General features: G+C 44.3%; 1 protein-coding gene across 1 annotated transcript in view; it reads left to right on the top strand.

Moving 5' to 3' along the window:
- The window catches only part of LOC147751710 (uncharacterized), a 304390-nt gene that overhangs the window by 105343 nt on the left and 177734 nt on the right, over positions 1 to 21313 (top strand). Inside the window, exon 2 of the mRNA XM_086939271.1 lies at positions 481 to 602. Within this exon, the coding sequence (XP_086795397.1) occupies positions 481 to 602 (122 nt within the window). The remainder of the gene's footprint in view (positions 1 to 480; positions 603 to 21313) is intronic.

Raw genomic sequence — 21313 nt, 5'->3', positions numbered from 1 at the left:
ACTTTCGCACTGGTTAGCAGTGGTATAGTGCACAGAGTCCTAAGGCCAACAAAAACAAATTCAGCAAAATGGAAGAGGGGAGTTAAATGGTTTGGGGTAAGACCAACCCAAGGCTGACATTTCCAACATCCGCAAAAAAAACTATGTGCCAAATAAATGGTGAACTTGTGTTTTAATATCATGTGTTACAGCACATTTTCTTTGGTCACTGCTTCTTAGCCCCCGTATGTCAAACAAGATTGCCCCATTTTCTAAAAGAAACTAGGGTGTCAATACTTCGCATAATGTGTTTATAGGGTCACAGAACCTTTGTTTCTTTGTCCTGATTTATGGTTTTCCTACGATAAGCCATGTATAGCTGTGGAGTTCTCTTTCATGCTGAACTTATATTGCATTTGTATGGGTGTTGTTAATGTCATTTTACCTGTATTTAATGTATTCTTTAAAACGTTTTAAAGAAGTAAATACAATATTTTACAGAATCTGAGTGACAAGTGTCAGAGGATATCTCCTTATGCGAATCAACATGAATTACCTGAAAACCATCCAAATCAGATGAATGAAGATCCTGGGATGGGAGCTCAACAGCCAACAGTAACCAGGTACGAAGCAGAACAGTATCAATATGATTGTGTCTCTGGACTTTGCGGCATTTCCTGTAATTGAATATTCAGAAAAGAAGATAAACCTTTGGCACCCATTACCATTAAGAAAGTTCACTGGGACCGATACCCCAAGGTAAATACACCAATGTATATTTACTTGTGTGTTTTTCCACTACTACATCTAGGTGTGATTCTCCACTTGTTTGCTATGGCCATTTCCGAGAGGAGATGTACACCTAAATGTAGATCTCAATTTCTCCACCCAGTGGTGCCTTTTATAACAGTATTTATGAGTGTAAAACTACTAGTAGTAACTGTTTACCTGTTGGTGCAGGTCACCACAATGGAGTTGGAGATGTATGGTAAAGTTATCAAAAAGGAAGGGGAAGTAGAGGGTTTTGAGAGCTAGGTTGCCCTCCTTTGTTTATGCTTCAACTGAAACCTGAGTTGTCGGGTTATAGGACCTAGTCATAGGGTAAGGATAGGGCATCCGATCAATGCGAGCAGAGATTGCCTTCAGGAAAGAAAAATTTCTTTCTTGAGTCCCCTCACTCACCAGGGTTTCTCCACAGTGACATGCTTCATCATTGGGGCCATCTCAGTTCTCTACGAACTGGGGTGTGCTGTGACTTGCGGAAATACGTAGGAGCACTTTCAGTGGAAGACTATGTGTAGTGCAAAAAAGTGTGGTGGAGTGGGCTACAGTGATTAAAAATACCTTGCTAGTGGGCTAAAATACTTTATTGTCGCTCCTAGGTTGGTATGTCTAAAAGGGGGTGATACACGGAAAAAACAAACTATAATGGGTTAGAAGTTCAATGTAAGATCAACATGTATCGAGCCTACCCCTCACCAGGACCACACAGGGACCAGCCCTGTGTATGCCACTCCTAATAAACCTAAATATGGAAATACGGAATTAAATTAAGAAATAAACGCTTCAACTAATAAAGCATGCGCGGTTATACATACGATCACAAAGTATCACGTGGTGTGTCTGCAAGAATAGAAAATACTTGGTTAGGGGAAAGACAGCCCCCTCTCTCTTGCAGAGTAGGTGGGTACATATTTAATGCACTTCCATGCTTTTCAGATGCTCCTTAATTATGTGTGCAGTCGTCCAGCTCAGAGCGTGATTTTAACCTAAATAGGTATAAACATGCTGGCTAAACGTGCTGCATAGTGAATGGTCATACATTAAAAACACACTACATACACGAGGTGATTTACACACAACACACATAAATAGGGCTAGAATGGTTATGCTAGGAGAGTAACACATACTTTTTGGAGAGAAAAACTGTGCTTCATGGACACGCGGGGGGCAGGGTTTCCCTGAAAGTATTATCTGCAGGAAATGAGGAAAAACGGGGAGGTTTTGTTAGTGTTGGCGGAAAACCCCCGTATTTGAAACGGTCTCTTGTCCTGTCGTACCGTTCCTGTGGAAGAAAAAGCACTTACTTCTGTTTGAGAAGCCTCGCGTCTGGACACCTACTAGTCTCCCCGTCGGACCGCATCTTGTCGTGTCCGAGGCGGGGGATTGAATAAATGCTTGCAGCTTTGCCCGCATGGAGGTCTATGGAGACTAGACTGCAAGCGAAGCTTCACAAGATGGCCGCCGCTAATGGCAAAGGTGATGGCCATATTGGAAGGATACGCGAGTGGGCTCTGCGCTATCCTTCTATTGTTAACAAAATTACTGGATGAAGGGGGTGAATTTAGTGTTCCAAAATGTAAAAGAAATTAATATGTATATTGTATTTCACAAATACAGATTGGGGAGCAATTAAAAACATAGATGAGAAAGGTATATTTTTATATATTAAAGAGAGTTCCTTTTCATGTTGGTAAAAGGACACTGCCCAAACGTGGCATTTCAAAAAAGCTCAGAACTGTGAAATTGAACACACCTGCTTATTGGGTTAATTCAGAGGGTGAATGTTGTCAAGGGATGGTATTGGATCATGTTAGCAGATCCTATGTATGGCGCAGCACAGATGTTTTTGCCACTTGGTTATCTAGAGGGTGTTTAATTAACCATGATAGCTGCAGTTCAAGAGGTATTATCTCAGCTATAAGGAAACCCTATAATAGCGTTGTTTTGCTGTGCACGTATAATCATGTGGGTCATCCTCCCCCTTGGCTCGTGGCTCTATTGTATGTCATATAGTCTTAGCAGAACTGGCTCTAGTGCATGTCATATAGTCTTGGCAGAACTGGCCCCAGGGGATGTCGTCATTCAGGCCCTGGGTGTCCGTACCTAATTTGCACACCAGCGTTGTTCTGATTCATGTAACTTTTTCTCAAGGTTCTCTTTGCTTTTAATGTGTTCTAGTACCACCCACCTCATATCATTCCTGTCATGGTTCCTGTCTCCTGAGGCGGAAAGCCGGGAGAAGCAGCATTTGATTGTGAATTTGTGTTTTTAATACTACTTCTTTTAAATTCAAGCACTCTTGCACTTGAGGGCGCCGTGCAGCGGACCTAGCGCTGTCACGTGACCCCCCCTCTACCGGCTCCCATCGCCGCTGGCCACGCCCACTTGTAGGCCACGCCCCCTCCCGCCCTTCTTAAGCGCTGAACGCGAGCGTTCTGTTGGTTCCTGTCTCCTGAGGCGGAAAGCCGGGAGAAGCAGCATTTGATTGTGAATTTGTGTTTTTAATACTACTTCTTTTAAATTCAAGCACTCTTGCACTTGAGGGCGCCGTGCAGCGGACCTAGCGCTGTCACGTGACCCCCCCTCTACCGGCTCCCATCGCCGCTGGCCACGCCCACTTGTAGGCCACGCCCCCCTCCCGCCCTTCTTAAGCGCTGTACGCGAGCGCTCTGTTGGTGCCTGTCTCCTGAGGCGGAAAGCCGGGAGAAGCAGCATTTGATTGTGAATTTGTGTTTTTAATACTACTTCTTTTAAATTCAAGCACTCTTGCACTTGAGGGCGCCGTGCAGCGGACCTAGCGCTGTCACGTGACCCCCCCTCTACCGGCTCCCATTGCCGCTGGCCACGCCCACTTGTATGCCACGCCCCCCTCCCGCCCTTCTTAAGCGCTGAACGCGAGCGCTCTGTTGGTTCCTGTCTCCTGAGGCGGAAAGCCGGGAGAAGCAGCATTTGATTGTGAATTTGTGTTTTTAATACTACTTCTTTTAAATTCAAGCACTCTTGCACTTGAGGGCGCCTTGCAGTGGACCTAGCGCTGTCACGTGACCCCCCCTCTACCGGCTCCCATCGCCGCTGGCCACGCCCACTTGTAGGCTACGCCCTCCTCCCGCCCTCCTTAAGCGCTGAACGCGAGCGCTCTGTTGGTTCCTGTCTCCTGAGGTGGAAAGCTGTGAGAAGCAGCATTTGATTGTGAATTTGTGTTTTTAATACTACTTCTTTTAAATTCAAGCACTCTTGCACTTGAGGGCGCCGTGCAGCGGACCTAGCGCTGTCACGTGACCCCCCCTCTACCGGCTCCATCGCCGCCGGCCATGCCCACTTGTAGGCCACGCCCCCCTCTCGCCCCTAAGGACTTCTATTTCAATGTGCAACTTCAGAACGCGCAGCGGACGTGCGCAGCGGGCGCGCCTTTTGCGCGCCGAAGGCGCGCCTAAGGCAAGTCCGTCTGCGCCCGTCCGCGGCCGGACGGGGCCAGGGGCACGTCTCCATGCCAAATTAACATCGTACTTTTTTGAGGAGCTCACCACCCTCCAGGGCCACTGGCCACTCTCAGAGCCTGTCCGCAGCCACATTGCCTCACTAGGGCTCGCCCCTCCATCTTTGCCAACACCGGCGTTGCCTTCGCCGGCTTCACCGCCGCTGTGCTCTTCCATGCCTGACCCCCCTCCTCCCGCTCCTTCATTATCTGTTCTTTTGCTCAACACCATGTCAGCGGTCAAACACCATCATGAGCTGTTTGTCCTGCTTGATTCCGAGAAGCCTGACTTACTGCTCCTGACCGAAACCTGGTTTTGTGATTCTTCCCTACCCGCACTGTTGGCTGCCCTCCCCCCTTCCTATGTTGCTCTGCGCGCCGACCGCCCTGCAGGTAGGATAGGTGGTGGTGTGGCTTTAATTGCTCGGTCTGAATTTAATATTCAACTTCTTCCCTCCCCCCCATTGCCCCAACTTGTAGTCCGCTCCCTTTCCTTTTCCCCTCCAATCACGTGCCTCTTGATGTATCGTCCACCCCAGCCTTCGTCTTTGTTTTTGCCAGCATTTCAAGACCTATTGGCCACCCTGGCGGTCAACTATGCCTCGGTCTTGGTGCTAGGCGATTTTAACTACTGGCCCTCGGACCCTTCAGAGTGCACCGCATCTAAAGAATTCACCGAATCTCTCCTCTCCCTGAACTTTGTCCCTCACATATCCGTCCCCACACATTCTCACGGTCACATACTCGACCAGGTTTGGTCCCTCAACCTTCCTGTTTCCCCGGTGTCTGTATCTCCCTGTCCCTGGTCCAACCATGCCCTTATCTCTTTCTCCATCTTTCTCAACCCTGCGTCTAAGGTCCCACATGCCAAAAACACCTGGGCGCGGAATTGGAACCGAGTTGATCTTCCCTCCCTGACCTCCCTGCTTCAGAACTCCTTTCCGACCCTCACTGGTCTTTCATCCAATTCTCAAGCCATCGCTATCAATACCTGGCTGGCTGGAGGTTGTGACTCGGTTGCTCCACTACGTCGTATTTCTACCCGACGACCCAAGGACTCCAACAGGTGGTTTAACGACAACCTAAAAGAACAAAAACTGACCGTATGGCAAGCAGAGAGGCAATGAAGAAGAAACTATTGCCCCTTATCAAAAATTCACTATTTAACATTACTTATTGAGTATAAAAAAAGCCATCCTAGCTGCCAAAACCACCTATTTCTCAACAAAAATAATGACAGCGTAAAACAAATCTAGGGAGATTTTCGGTATAGTTAACGACCTAGCCTATTCCGATAGAGCCTCACCCCAAATCCCTCCAACCCAGCCCCTGTGTGACCAATTAAACACCTACTTTCTGGACAAGATTGCAACCATCAAGGCTAACATCCCCCTCCCCTCCTCTATCTTTGTTGATCCTTCCCCTCCCACTGTTCAGTGCCATCTTACCTCAATTCCCCCCCTTACTGAGGAAGTATTCTTAGAGATACTTCCCAAAGTTAAATCGGGTTCTCCGGCAGACATCTGTCTGGCACGAATCCTACAACAGATCTACTCTACTTGTCCCCAGCCCCCCATTACTTTCCTTGATAGTTCCCTTACTCAGGGAGTGGTGATCCCGCTCTTAAATCAGCCACAATAGTGCCCATTTTAAAGAAGCCCGGCGCTGACCCGTCCATCTCAGCCAACTACCGCCCCATTTCCCTGCTGCCCTATTTGGGCAAGGTGCTTGAGCGCCATGTCACCTCGGTACTCAGCGCCCACGTAGAAGCAAATGGGGGTCTGGCTTCTCGTCAGGCCGGCTTCCGCCCCAGGCACTCTACCGAATCTGTTGTGGTGTCGGTCCTGGACAACCTCAGGGAGGGCATGGATCACAACAAATATCAGGCTCTGGTGCTCCTCGACCTCTCCGCCGCCTTTGACACGGTGGACCATACCATCCTACTTTCACGTGTCAAGGCGGCGGGAATTGAGGGCTCAGCCCTGGTCTGGCTATCCTCCTTCCTGAGGGACCGCACCCAGGCGGTTCGGCTGGGGGATTTCACGACTTCCCCACTTCAAGTCACCTGCGGTGTTCCCCAGGGTTCTTCTCTTTCTCCCTTATTGTTCAATCTTTACATCTTTCCTCTAATCTTTGCACTTCAGCAGCTGGAGGTCACCGTGTATAATTATGCGGATGACCTCCAGCTCATCGTTAACCTTTCCTCTTCTCCCCTCTCTATCTCAAATTTCCAGTCCACTATGATTTTTATCAGGGACTGGATGAACCACAACCATCTCAAGCTGAACCCGGACAAAACCGAGTTGGTTCTCACAGGTGGTTCTTCCAGTCCCTGGAACTCTCTCTTTTGGCCCTCCTCTTTTGGTCCCTCCCCCACTCCTTCCTCCACAGTTAAAACCCTGGGTGTCAAAATGAACAACCAACTCACTTTACACTCACAAATCAGCTCTGTGGTTTCTTCCTGTTTCCTCACTCTTCGAACCATCCGCACTGTCTCCCGTGTCTTTTCCCCCCAGGCACTTAAGCTGATCATGTCCGCGCTGGTGATTTCGCGGCTGGACTATGCCAATGCCCTGTACAACGGCATCCCTGCATACAGCCTGCGGAAGCTCCAGATGGTCCAGAACCAAGCGGCTCGGTTGGTGTATGGTCTCCCACGTTTTCACCACTCTACACCCCTCCTCAAGGAGCTCCATTGGCTTCCTGTTAAGGAACGCTCCCTTTTTAAAACCGGCTGTATGGTTTTTCAGGCCCGCCAGGGCACTGCCCCCGCCTTCATTTCCTCTATGATCAACGAATATGTCCCGGTCAGAGAGCTTCGTTCTTCTTCTAAATCCCTCCTGCAAATCCCACGTTTTAAACGTAAAAAGTGGGGAGGAGCCAATTTCTCAACTTTGGCTCCCACCTTCTGGAACTCCCTCCCCGACCACCTACGATTTGCCACACAATATTCCTCCTTCCGTAAAGATCTAAAAACGTTCTTGTTCAAACAGGCCTTTTCCTTGTAACTTGTCCCTCCTTTCCCTGCGCCAGGTTCACTCCGTCCTCAGTTGCTGGACCTACGACTATAGCGCCAAGAAACCGTACGGTGAACGCTGCGCTTTACAAATGTTTTAAATTCAAATTCAAATTCAAATTCAAATTCAAATTCATCATTAGGGGTGTGTTGTTTCTCGAGGAAATGTGTGGTCATTCTCGTAGTCGTACGTTTACAGCATATGTTACTCCTGTGTTCCACTATCCTAGTGCTGACTTTCCTAGTTGTCATCCATACCTAGTGGAGATTACATGAGCACTTGATCAGGTACACTACCCCTGTCGTGTTGCAGTTTGTGAAACTCCTCAATTCCCATGTGGTGTTGTTATTCATATTTACTAATCTGGGGGCTGAGGTGAGGTGGCAGACGCTACAGTTGCTACATGGGTAGTGTTCTGGGGGTAGTGGGTGCAGTCTCCCTGTACCATCCCCTCCTCTTCTGTGGCTGCAGTGGGGTGTGTGTCTACCAGGTGGTTTTTCAAGTTTTTACTCCTCCTGTGGCTGAACTTGGGTGTTGGTATGTTCAGGCCCCCACTGTTAAGGGGGCGCCAGTGTTTTCTGACTATCTTTGTCACTTTGTCAGTTTCAACGTTGAATGTGGTAATGCAGATTGGTCTCTTAGTTTCAGTGGTGATCCTAGTGTTGTGCTCTAACAGGGCTTCTCTATTGTTATTAGAGGCCCTTTTTTTTGCTTTTGACACCAGATGTTTGGGGTAATTCCGCCAGATCAGTTTTTTACTCAGATGTTTCGCCTGTGAGTTATAGTCTTGTTTGTCTGTTCTTCCTCAGACGCAAAAATTGCCCGAATGGCAGGTTGTATTTAAGATGCCTAGGATGGAAGCTGTCATAAATGAGAAGGCAGTTTCTGGCGGTAGGTTTAAAATGGTTTGTGGTAGCTAGTGCTCCCTGTCGTGCAAGTATACTAAGATCAAGAAAGACAAGGTGTGACCTGATCATTGTGAAGGTGAATTTTTGGTAGGGGTCTTGTTGGTCCAGCCAATCCACAAAGTTAGTTACTTCTGGCTCAGTTCCCTCCCAGATGAGTAGCACCTCGTCTATGTACCTCTTCCACGGTTGGACATGGTGTATGTGGGGGCTGTTGATATTTTGTATCTTGTGTTTCTCAAGGTGGTGCACGTAGAGGCCGGCTACGCTCAGCACAAAGTGCCCCCCATACTGGTACCAAGTTGTTGACGATATATGTTTTCTTCAAACCTGAAGACCTTTTCGGTTAGTGACAGTCTACAGCATTTTAGGACTACATGTCTGGGGGTGTGGTAGGTCCAATCATTCTCTAATAATACCTCCTCTAGGATCTCAAGGGTTTCTTTGTGTGGGAGGCCAGTATAGGGACTCTCCACATCCAGGCTTATGAGAATGCTGGATGTGGGGTCAAAAGGGAGGTCTTTCAGTAAGCAAAGGACTGATTTAGTGTCTTGTAAGTAGGTGTCTGTGCTATCTGATGAAAGAAATTACACCATCATAAGCGAGGGTCTCACGGAACGATTACGCATTGACATTGCGAATCTCATTGAAGAATTGTAGCAGGGATCCTGTTCTCCTACAGAACTGTGCATAGAGACCTGGACCCTCAGTGTATTAGGATGGCCCAAAACTCACCTTAGTACCCAAAATCCCCTTACTGAGCTAGCTACATTGTCTCATTGGTCATAACAAACTCCCAATGTTTAGATAAACCAGAACATGATCTTAGAATACCTCAGGTCGCGTGGGACGCATGAACACTCTTTGGTTATACAATCATTTCAAACCAGAACGTGGAGTAAATGAGGACTCGTGCATATTTGAAATATTTATTTACTAATGCAGGGTTCTCAAACGTAGTATCTTAGATAATACAAGCAAACATATTATAAAAAGCAAAGTTATCAGCATAGTTACTAGTCCATAAAAAGCGAAAGGTGACAACATACTATAATGTTGAAATGAATAGGAGTTAACAACACCTAATTCTCACCCTCCCTAACTAGCATATTATATTATATCTAAGAAGGTCTCTTTGGGCTTTAGCAGGACGACCCCATACCTCAATCTCCCAGTGTAAGAGGATCACATCATCTTCCACCAGCTCTCTGTGTGCGAAGCACCATCAAGTGTGTTTGTGTGTTCTTAGCAAAGCAATATAAAACGCGCCTAAAGCCAGATTTGGCAGCAGCTGCATTTATGTTATGTCTAGGAAAGTGCGAAGACCAGACCTTACAATAACACTGTGTTTACTTATCCTTCAAGGCTTCAGCACTCAATGTACAGACACCGTATACTAAGCAATGTTATCAGAGCAATAACATATTATTCTCGTATAAATCACAACGTTCTTCTAGGCTGAAAGCTAAAGCAACCATTATGTGTCGTGTGCAGAAGCAGCAAAAGGTAAAATGGCGTTTAAACATTTAATAGGCTCATGCTAACTTAACACGGTATATAGGTAAGCAGTAACTAAATGAAAGAATCTTTGACAAACAACTGGTTAAGCTAAAAGGAAGCCATTTTTTTTTAGGAACACCAATCACTTCACCCCCTATTTCTACACTATTCCCAAAATTTTCAAGTCTCTGGAAAATCCCCCGAGAAGACCAATAGTGTCAGGAATAGGGTCCATTCTGGAACCACTCTCCAAGTTTGTGGAAGCATTTTTACGTCCCATAATACAAAAAACAGACACCTACTTACAAGGCACTAAAGCAGTGCTTTGCTTACTGAAAGATCTCCCTTTTGACCCCACATCTAGCATTCTCATTAGCCTGGATGTGGAGAGTCTCTATACTAGCCTCCCACACAGAGAAACCCTTGAGATCCTAGAGGAGGTATTATTTGAGAATGATTGGACCTACCACACCCCCAGACATGTAGTCCTTGAATGCTGTAGACTGGCATTAACCGAAAATGTCTTCAGGTTTGAAGAAAACCTATATAGTCAGCAAAATGGTACCAGTATGGGGAGCCCTTTTGTGCCGAGTATAGCCGGCCTCTACATGCACCACCTTGAGAAACACAAGATACTAAGGGGCCCATTAGGATATCGGGCGGACCGCCACCGCCATGCGGGCGGTGGCAATCGCCCGACATCCTTGCCCACCCGCCACCCATTTCTTCCGCCATATTACTATGGCGGGGGGACCGCGGCGGACGGACGGACGGAAACACCGTCTGCCGCTTTTCCGCCCGGTCGCCTTGCGACCGGGGGAAAAGGGTTCATATGGTGGCAGTGTCTATTAGACACCGCCAGCCATATTATGATGGGCTTCAACAGAACCAAGGGGGAGGATGACCCACGTGATTATACGTGCACAGCAAAACAACGCTATTATAGGGTTTCCTCATAGCTGAGATAATACCTCCTGAACTGCAGTTATCATGGCTAATTATACACCAACAATCAGAGAGTACCCTCTACATAACCACATGATTATACGTGCACAGCAAAACAACACTATTATAGGCTTTCTTTATAGCTGGGATATTACCTCTTGAACTGCAGCTATCATGGTTTATTAAACACGAACAATCAGAGATTACCCTCTAGATAACCATGTGGCAAAAACACCTGTGCTGCGCCATACATAGGATATAACATTATCCAATACCATCCCTTGACAACGTTCACCCTCTGAATTAACCAGCAGGTGTGCTCATTTTCACAGTACTGAGCTTTTTTGAAATGCAATGTTTGGTCAGTGTCCTTTTATCAACAGGAAAAGGAACTCTCCTTAATATATAAAAATTTACCTTTCTCATCTATGTTTTTAATTGCTCTCCGATCTGCATTTGTGAAATACAATACACATATTAATTTCTTTTACATTTTGGAACACTAAATTCACCCCCTTCATCCAGTAATTTTGTTAACAATACAAGGATAAAGCGGAGCCCACTAGCATATCCTTCCAATATGGCTGCCACGTTTGCCATTAGCGGCAGCCATCTTGTGAAGCTTCGCTCACGGTCTAGTCTCCATAGACCTCCACGCAGGCGAAGCTGGAAGCATTTATCCAGTCCCCCGCCTCGGACACGCCAAGATGCGGTCTTACGGGGAGACTAGTAGGTGTCCAGACGCGAGCCTTCTCAAACAGAAGTAAGTGCTTTTTCTTCCACAGGAACGGTACGACAGGACAAGAGACCGTTTCAAATACAGGGGTTTTCCGCCAACACTAACAAAACCCTCCCCGTTTTTCCTCATTTCCTTCAGATAATACTTTCAGGGAAACCCCGCCCCTGCGTGTCCATGAAGCACAGTTTTGCTCTTAAAAAAGTATGGGTTACTCTCATGGCGCAACCATTCTAGCCCTATTTATCTGTGTTGTGTGTAAATCACCTCGTGTATGTAGTGTGTTTTTAATGTATGACCATTCACTATGCAGCACGTTTAGCCAGCATGTTTATACCTATTTAGGTTAAAACCACGCTCTGAGCTGGATGACTGCACGCACCATTAGGGAGCATCTCAAAAGCATGGAAGTGCATTAAATATGTACCCACCTACTCTGCAAGAGAGAGGGTGCTGTCTTTCCCCTAACCATGTCTTTTCTATTGTTGCAGACATACCAAGTGATACATTGTGATCGTATGTATAACCACGCCTGCTTTATTAGTTGCAGCGTTTATTACTTGATTTAGTTCTTTATTTCCATATTTAGGTTTATTAGGAGTGGCATACACAGGGCTGGTCCCTGTGTGGTCCTGACGAAGAGCTAGGGGTAGGCTCGAAACATGTTGATCTTACACTGAACTTCTAACCCATTATAGTTAATTTTTTCTGTGTATCACCCCCTTTTAGATATTCCAACCTAGGAGCGACAATAAAGTATTTTAGCCTCCTAGCAAGGTATTTTTAATCATTGTAGCCCACTCCACCACACTTTTTTGCACTACACATAGGGGGTCATTAGGATGACGGGCAGACTTTGTCAGCCCGCCATCCTGCCGGTATGCGGGACCGCCCGCCATAAAGGCGGGGGTCCCGGGGGTGGTATTAGGATGTGCCCGCCACAGTGGCGGGCACATCCTGCATGTAAAGCATTGTGGCGGGTGGTGCTCTCAGCACCGCCTGCCACAATGCTTAAATATCACTTTTACATTTGCATAATCAAAGCGGCAGGCACTGCACGGTGCCTACAGCTTTGATTATGCAATTGCAGGAGGGTACCACAGGTACTCCCCTGTGTGCATCCCCCTACTCTCCTTCCCTCTGGGGGCCCGCACGGGGCCCCCAGAGTGAAGTCCGCCTGCCTTTCCGTGGCGACATTGCCGCCACGGAAAGACATTGCCAAAAGCACTTCATAATATGGCTGGCGGTATCTATCAGGCGACCAGGGTGGAAAAGTGGCGGGCGGTGTTTTACTCCGCTGCGGTCCTTCCCGCCATTGTAATATGGCGGGGGGAATTCAGGAAAGGATGTCGGGCGGATTGCCCCCGCCATCCTAATGACCCCCATAGTCTTCCACTTAAAGTGCTCCTACGTATTTCCGCAAGTCGCAGCACGCCCCAGTTCGTAGAGAACTGGGATGGCCACAATGATGAAGCATGTCACCATGGGGAAACCCTGGTAAGTGAGGGGACTCAAGAAATACATTTTTCTTTCCTGAAGGCAATCTCTGGTCACATTTATCGGATGCCCTATCCTTACCCTATGACTACGTCCTCTAACCGGACACCTCAGGTTTCAGTTGATGTATGGTAAAGAACAGGAAAATTATTAAAATGTATTATCCTTGAAAAAAGAAAATCACAAACATTTTAAATGTGTATTAAATAATAAATCCATTTAAATATAGTTTTCTAATTAAAGTTTAAAGGCATTTTTTAATTAGGGTTATTATGCATTAAAATTCTAAAATAAATAAGAATTATATATAATTATATTATCACTTAACTATATATAAATGTATAGATACACATGAAAATGTATGTGTAGTTATATATACATTTTAATAAAAAATACATACATAATTTTATAACTTATGTATATTGAGAATGAAAGGCATGTCATTAAACTTTTAATTTGTATTAAATATGTAAATGATTTAAATATAAATATATATATATATATACATATATATACATATATGTATGCATATATATATAATTTTAATATTAAATTATTTTCTTTAACATTATTTCCTTTGTGATGTCATTTTACTTAATTGACTCCCTTATTTCTTTGGGAGTGTGTTGCACTTTCAGTGGCTGGCCATGAGCGATACTTGAATTACTCCAAAGGCTGAGCTGGAGTACATTTACACTTGTTTTTGCACTGTTTGAGCTGTAGTATCTTTTTGAAAGTAGTTTGTGAATAGCAATGATCTTAATCTTTAGTGTGCGTGTGTTTGTCAGAACTTGTCCATCTCTAAACCCTTCCTTAAATTTCCCTAAACCTCTTCCATTTAGTAGTAATATTTCCTATTTTCCACTACTCCCCTGTTCCCTCTCCCATTTACTTCTAGAACATACACCAAAATGTGAAACGATGTGTGCCACCATGTCGGAGATCTCCACAACAAAAATATGGGAGAGTTTGAAGTCTCCGGGAGTGGGTGTGTTAATTGCATTTTGTAGTATGTGTGTATCACTAATGTAGTGTGTACTACAAAGTGCAATTTGTAATGAGTCCTTAGAGTCTTGTTCCATGGGCGAATTTTGCGAATTCGCAATCTGCGGATTTGCGGATTTGCGAATTTGCAATCCGCAAAATTCACGAACTCACGCGAATTTGCGGATTTTTTCATTTTTGTGAGTTTGCGGGTGTTCGTGGGGCACTTTGCGTGTTCGTGGGTGTTCGCGAGGCGCTTTGCGTTTTCGCTGGGTTTTTTTTGCTGGTTAATCACTGCCACCCTCTCGTTTTTATGCCCATCTGCCCTCTGTACCACTCATTTTTGTGCCCTTCTGCCCTCTGCCCCACTCATTTTTTGTCCCCTTCTGCCCTCTTTCCCACTTTTGTGCCCTTCTGCCCTCAGCCTCACTTAGAATGGCGCCTGCAAGCTGCCAGCGCCATTCTAAAATAGCTGCAAATAGCTTCAACAGGAAGCACTAATAGATAAAGTAAAGCAGGTGCTGGAGTTGAAGGTCAAATTAAGTTACACAATCATTAATGATTGTGTAACTGAATTTGAGCAGCACCTGCTTTACTTTATCTATTAGAGCTTCCTGTTGAAGCTGACTTTTGTAACTATTTTAGAATGGCTCTGGTAGCTTGCCGGCGCCATTCTAAAAGAGTTACAAAAGTCAGCTTGAACTTTTGACCGAATCCGTTCCGCTCGCGGATTTTGCGGGAAATTCGCGAATCTCGCGGATTGCGAATTTACCGAAAATCCGCAAAATCCGCGAGCAGAACGGATTTTCCGCCCATGGGTATATTCATTATTACATTATTGTCACCATAAACATGGCAACTTTTCCCAATGGTATATTGAAGTTAAACAGAATGTAAAAGGTCTATATTCCCTGCAGTAGAATATAATCAAGCCTTTAATCTGCAGATTTCACTTAGGATGTTTTTAATTTAACGTAATATGCTAGCCTGTAGACCTCAGCGAAACACATTGTCCAACACCATCCTTCAAAAGTTACATTTCACTCCATTTAAATGTTGCTGACTCCACAGTCCAAATGCACCTAGACAAACATTTAATCCATTACATTACATTAATAATAAAAATAATAATAATAACAGTAATAATAATGGTAATAATGATAATTCACTATAGAACCGGCAGTTTAAGCAACCAGTTTACATAACTTTCCAAAACAATTCATCTGATTTGGGTCCAGAATGGCTGGTTTCCTGCAAATCTTTAAGGGGCCAAAGAAAGGGAGAGGTGAAAAAAGCAGCTTTCCCAATTTTTAATTGCAGAGGAATCTTTGCTCTCTACTAAAGAAAAAACGGTATAACAGAATTACACCATGAAAGTACAACATTTCCCAATAAAGCGCATTTGATTGAGTTGGAATAATTTTGTTAAAAAATTTGCATTACACTTAAGGCCTCTATTATGATGTCGGTCAGAGGCTTTCTGACTGATAGTCGGAGGCTTTCCGACCGGCATCATAGGTTTCACTTTCGACCGCCGTATTACAATGATGGCGGTCAGAAATGAAACTGGCCGGTCATTCTGGCTGGCTTCACAAGGCTCAAGGAGCCCGTCGGCAGATCTGAACTGCCACATAATACCTTAAAGACGATGTTCCCGCCATGAGGATTACAATGTCAGTTTCCCAAAGTTTCCATGTCGAGCTTTACGACATGGAAAGCCTGTCAAAAAGTGGCTTTGGGGGGCCCTAGCAGGGCCCCCTTCGCTCTGCGGCCTCCGGTTGGGGGCCGTGCCCCCTGTTAATCTATGCACCATGTAGCAGGCACCATGAGGTGCCTGCCACACAATGCAGGGATTAACAGAAACTCCCATTGCTCTGTGGGAGCTTGTGCCGAGGCCGGTTTATGGCCGCAGCACAAGCTCCCATAGAGAAAGTGGAGTATTTGCATTGTAATAGCGGTGTCGGAACTGCTGGCCAGAGGTAGGTCAGTCCTGAGACTGCAATGGTGTTGACATCATAATGAGGCCCTAAGTGTCAGGTGGGTTTGAAAAATTAAAAACGTGAACAACAGCTGGATAGATAGTATGTGGATGTTCCAGAAAGTTTGGCTTAGGAAATCTGCTTTTTTTGCATGATCACCCCAGATTTAGCCACCTACAAAGGGGCTGGGCATGGAACCTGATGGTAGGCCATATATATGTATATGCCGTGATATACTACAGAGTGGAATCACCACTGTGTAATTAGGGTTTATCTGCACTTTTGACTAAAAAAGGAATATTTCCATTTGCATTTAACTTTTGCCCCCCTCCAGTGATGTTGGAGCATATTTGGCACTCACTCAGCATGGTCAGATAAGATCCAGCACGCCAAATATTGTACAGTTTGGGAAAAAGTTAAGAGGAGCGTCAAAATACATGTGCTGTCCCATCTTACTTCACATAGAAAATTTTCTCACACCTACAGCCAAAACCACAAAATGGATTTATACCATACTTGACAAGAGTGTAGAACTTTTCTCAGAAAGTATGCTTATGTTTGTGTAATTCCGAGCAGTTGTTTTTGAAATATTAACATTTAAAAAAGGTGCTGAATGTACTTGAAAGGGTTAACACTTTTCAATACCTAGTCAGTTGAATAACCATTGGTAGATTTGCTTATAACCGTGACACGGACGGTTTGATGAATATGCATGAAATTTGTAAAACCTTTAGAATGTTGACATTACTGTTGGTATTTTCAAATTTGTGCAGATCCATAAAGGGGGACCCACTTAAAAAAGGAGGGGGCAAACAAATGTTCATTAGCTAATAAGTTTGGCACTGCGTAATGAATCTTCACAAATTTCGAGATAAGATTGGAAGAATGAGTTTTCTATTGATATGTCAAATTGTGTGCCATTCCCTCAAGGGAGGGGTTAAAGTTAAGAGGGGTCTAGAAAATATCCATTTGCTTATAACCTTGGTGCACTTTGATGAACCTGTATTAAATGTGGCAGGTTGTTAGCAAGTTACACCCAGTCCAGGTATTTCACGTTTTGTGCATATCCAACAGGGATGTGGGGAGAGTAAAGGGAGGCCAAAACATTTTTGATATAATATTTTTTCTGGCACAGCTTGATGCATCTTCATGAAATGTAACTTAGCATGCACCCCCTACTCTTCACTTTCTCATGTAGGCATATTTGGTGTGTATGTGTGAGTGGTCATATTTTAAGGGAGGTCCAAAGAACTGTTCCTTTGCTAATAAATGTGCTAATGTTTGATGATTCCACACAACATTTGAGAGAAATAGGGGGCAGTTAAAGTTTCCTTCGCAAATAACTTTGGTGCTCTTTGATGAATCTGCATGACATCTGGCATACAGCAAAGCAAGCTGTGCAAGGGCAGACAGGCCCTACGACCAACCACCACTGCATTCAGCCAAAACGGGTTGGGCATAGAATTTGGCTATAAGTGGTTTCAACTCAGCATGGGTACACGGCAGTTGGATGAGGTACATCAGAATTCTGTACAAAACAAATAAAGATCAATTATTGTTCAACAAAAACCCTAAAATTTACCTGTATGAAAGCAAGACACAATGCAGACCATAATACACGCCTCCTGTCACATTTAGCACAACCCTTAGCTTAAAGCTTGTAAAAACATTTCCACAAATAGCAAAACACAGTGGGGGCATGCATTATGGTATGCATTGTCCTTTGCAGATTGTAACTGGTACATTTTTAGTTTTGTGTTTACTGAACTGCCATGTGCCTGTTCTCATTACTTCTTTTGAGCTGCCTCAAAGCATAAGTATATATGTGTTCTTATTATCATTTTCGTATACTTTATAATGCATGGTTTTGTTTATTATTTCATTTACAACATGCACGCAATAAAACAATATTTTATTAATGGTCACTAGTGTATCCAAAAGTCCATATATTGTGATGTTTAGAGAGTTATACAGAAGTCTTAGACAAATGTGCAAGGAATTTCCCACATTTCTATGCTAACCTCACATCACCAACTACAAGGAAATCTTTCTCATGATAATATAATGGAATAGAATATAAAGTCCGAGCGACCAGTCTGCATCATGGTTGTACACTGGTGTGTTCTGGCACAAGATATCTGCGTCTAGGAAGAGCAGCAACATAAAATAAAGTATGGCCTTGCGTCTCTGAGCAAGCTGAAGACTGGAAAACACTGAAATATGAGCAGGTGTATGCTGCGATTCATTAGGAAGCTCCTAATTTTGGTAAGATGTTTGTTCTCTTGGGATCATTAGTTAGGGCTAGAGAAGAAGGGATTCCATCCAAAAATTGGCTTCTATTATACTACTATGTTGGCAAATGTCAATATATTACATATTTTGTCTTTATTTTCCTTATCATGATGTTTATATCAGCATTTACACTTTTAAAACCCTCTTCACTAAAACCGTTTTTTAACAGATTTACAAAGTTTTTTCAAATAAGAGCCTGGATGTCTTGTGTGTGTGCATCCTCTGGAAAAAGCAGCAGCGGACAGCACAGGTAAGAGCGGTGTGGCGGGGCAGGGTGCTGCAGGAGGAAGAGGACAGAATAGGTGCTATTTATTTATTTAATTATACCTATTCTATTGCCTGTCGACTTACCATCTTCCCACCCTGTCCCGCCTCTGCCCCGCCCCGCCCCACTGCCCCACCATGTTTACCTGTGCAGGCCGCAGCTGGGAAAAAGGTACTGCAGTAACCAACATCTACTTAAAACTTTTTACTGACAGTCTCTGGCAGGATTGATTGTTACCCAATAAGCATTATCTCCAGGGAATTGATGGGAAATGTGTGAGGTACAGCCTGTCCGGTTCTCCCCTTCAAGCTGGTAAGTTGGTTAAAACCTGTATTTGCTTAGGAACCAATAAGAAAGTCCTGGAGAGTATTTACAGACGGGCCTGTAAAAACATATCAGAAATATAACTGAAGTTTAATAGTTTTTTTCAGTGAATATATATCTTTGTACATGAATGTGTATTTATCTCTATTGTATATATAAGGATATAGAAATGTATATATGTACAGTAAAGATCAGTAATGTTTATGAAATAAAACACACAAAAAACTGAAATTTCCCAGTTATCGCTACTTCTACAAACCATAGCTCACACACCTTCCATGCAGACCATAACTCACATACCAAAAATAATCATTACCACATAATTCATGTAACAGATTGCTTCACAAATGCCATAAATGATGTCACTAGCGATATGACGTATTAATTTGTCATTAACATTATGAATAATAAAACTATGAATGCAGTATCACCTCTGTTTGTTAAAATGTAAAGATGTGGTGTCAAGTGTTTTTAACTATTATAGAAGCTTCCCAAAGTTCATGTATATTTAATGAACAGTGCCAAAATTATTACCATATGACTTTTTTTTGCCCCCTTTTAATTCTGAACCCCTTGATGTTACTGTGCGAAACTTACCATACCTACAGAAGACTAAACATGCTCAAAGTTTGGCAAATTTCATGTCAATTTGCCAAAGGATATCGCAGATAATAGAAGTAATCTACATTCTAAGAGTGTACCACATTTTATGCAAATTCATCCAACATTGTTAACAATATCTGTAAATCAATACACACCTCCTAGTCTGTTAAGATAGTTCTGTAATCTAACATTTTTTTTAATGCTTTATTTTTCCCAATTTTACAAATAGAAGCGGAATAAACTGTGCATGGCAGATTACAGCACCAGCAACAATTATATATATATATATTTTTTTTTTTAAACCATGCATATCGAATCAATTGTCAAAGGCATACAGTTACGAATGTAAAGGAACAGTGCAGTATCAGCAGAGGTCAATGACATCAATCACAAATGATCAATAGGCAGATATTCAATGCCAGGAGACAACTCCTTCTACACATCATAGACAACAGCAAAATTTCAGCGACACGTTGACAAAGGCGGATCGATCATACAGGCAATTGTTCCAAAACTCGCGTCTAGTCAACCCCTTCCGGAACAATACCGCTCAAGGTCTGCAACTGTGAATCGGATTGATTCCTGGCAATGTAATCCCTATATGGGCCCCAGATGTCCACTGGTCGTGACGAGCTAGGAATCAGAGTGGAATATTCCTCACAGTTTACGTTACAGAAGGCCAAGCTTCTAAGCCACGCCTGCAGTGTGGGGGCTATCCTACTGCCCCACAGTAGCGCAACCTCTCTTTTAGCCAACAGGAGGCCTAGCCCTGCCAGCTTCCTGACCGTTCGGGGGAAATTGACCACATAACCTAATGGTGCGATCTCAGGGGTAGGCAAGAGTTGCATGTAAAGTATGTCACCAAGTGTGGCATGGACCAGGGACCAGTATTGGTGGATTTTGGGACATGTCCAGGCGAGATGAGCAAAATCAGCAAATGGAGCCTTGGACTTCTGACAGTGGTGGGACCTGTTGTGGTCAATTCTGATTTCAGCGAGTTCGCTTGGGAGGCCAATCTCTTGCTGTTACCGCGGCCAGGACTTGGAATACCCTCCCCCTCCCCCTGAGATTAACTGAAAATTTTGTGACATTTAAGAAGGCACTTAAAACTTATCTTTTCAGAATTGCTTACTAATTTCTTCATTGAAAAAGAAAATTTCTGTTCTCTTCTTTCCCTCCGGCCACATACATGTTTCTTTTTACGCGCCAGGACACTCTGGTAGTATTTGAGCGCGATATAAAACAGCTAAAATAAAATAAAATAAATGTGTATGATACATTCTTCGAAGAAACTTAAAATGGAGTAGTTTGTGCCTGCTGTTCGAAGAGACTTCCTTGGTAGCCCTACAACAATGCTCCCATTGGTCATCGGTAATGGGCCTGCCCAAATCCACCTCCCAAGCAGCACGAACCTTGACGTCAAAAACAGGATTGGAGGCCACACATTGTTTGTATAATTTGGAGATCAAATGTGCGCCAGTAGGATTCTGGATGAGCAGAGTCAATGGTGGAGTCGGTTTGGGGGCCACTGGGAATGAGGGGAATGTGGCCTGTAGCATGGAGTGTATATGAGACAAGACAAAGGTGTCCATAAAGGAGCGCTCGGTGAATCGAGCATCCTCTAGCACAGAGAAGGCATGACCCTCAGGAAACAAATTGCCACTGTGCAAATATGACATTTCTCCAATGTACGTTTGATCAAGACCTCACCCGTTATGGGAAACAGTGAAAGGTTAGGTAGGGGTAATGCCAGGGAATACAGCCCGTGAATGCCCAGCAGTTGCCGCAGCCTGTCCCAAGCCCAGCATGTAGTCGATACAGTTTGAATGTCTTGGGGGTCCGTAGGTAGGATAGTGGAGAGGTGTTGAGGGAGCACCAGGTCTGCCTCCGGCTTCAGCTATGGGATGCGCTCGTCCGAATGATACCAGAGATGTGCGTAACAACACTGTGCTATCAGGTAATATAAATACAAGTTTTGGACCCCAAAGCCTCTCCTCTCATGTGGAAGGGTCAAAGTCTGCCAGTTGAC

The sequence above is a fragment of the Lissotriton vulgaris genome, chromosome 1_1 (genome assembly GCF_964263255.1).
Source record: "Lissotriton vulgaris chromosome 1_1, aLisVul1.2, whole genome shotgun sequence".
Lineage (NCBI taxonomy): Eukaryota > Metazoa > Chordata > Amphibia > Caudata > Salamandridae > Lissotriton > Lissotriton vulgaris.
Note: the sequence above shows the minus strand (reverse complement) of the source record. Positions and strands in the feature narration are given on the sequence as shown.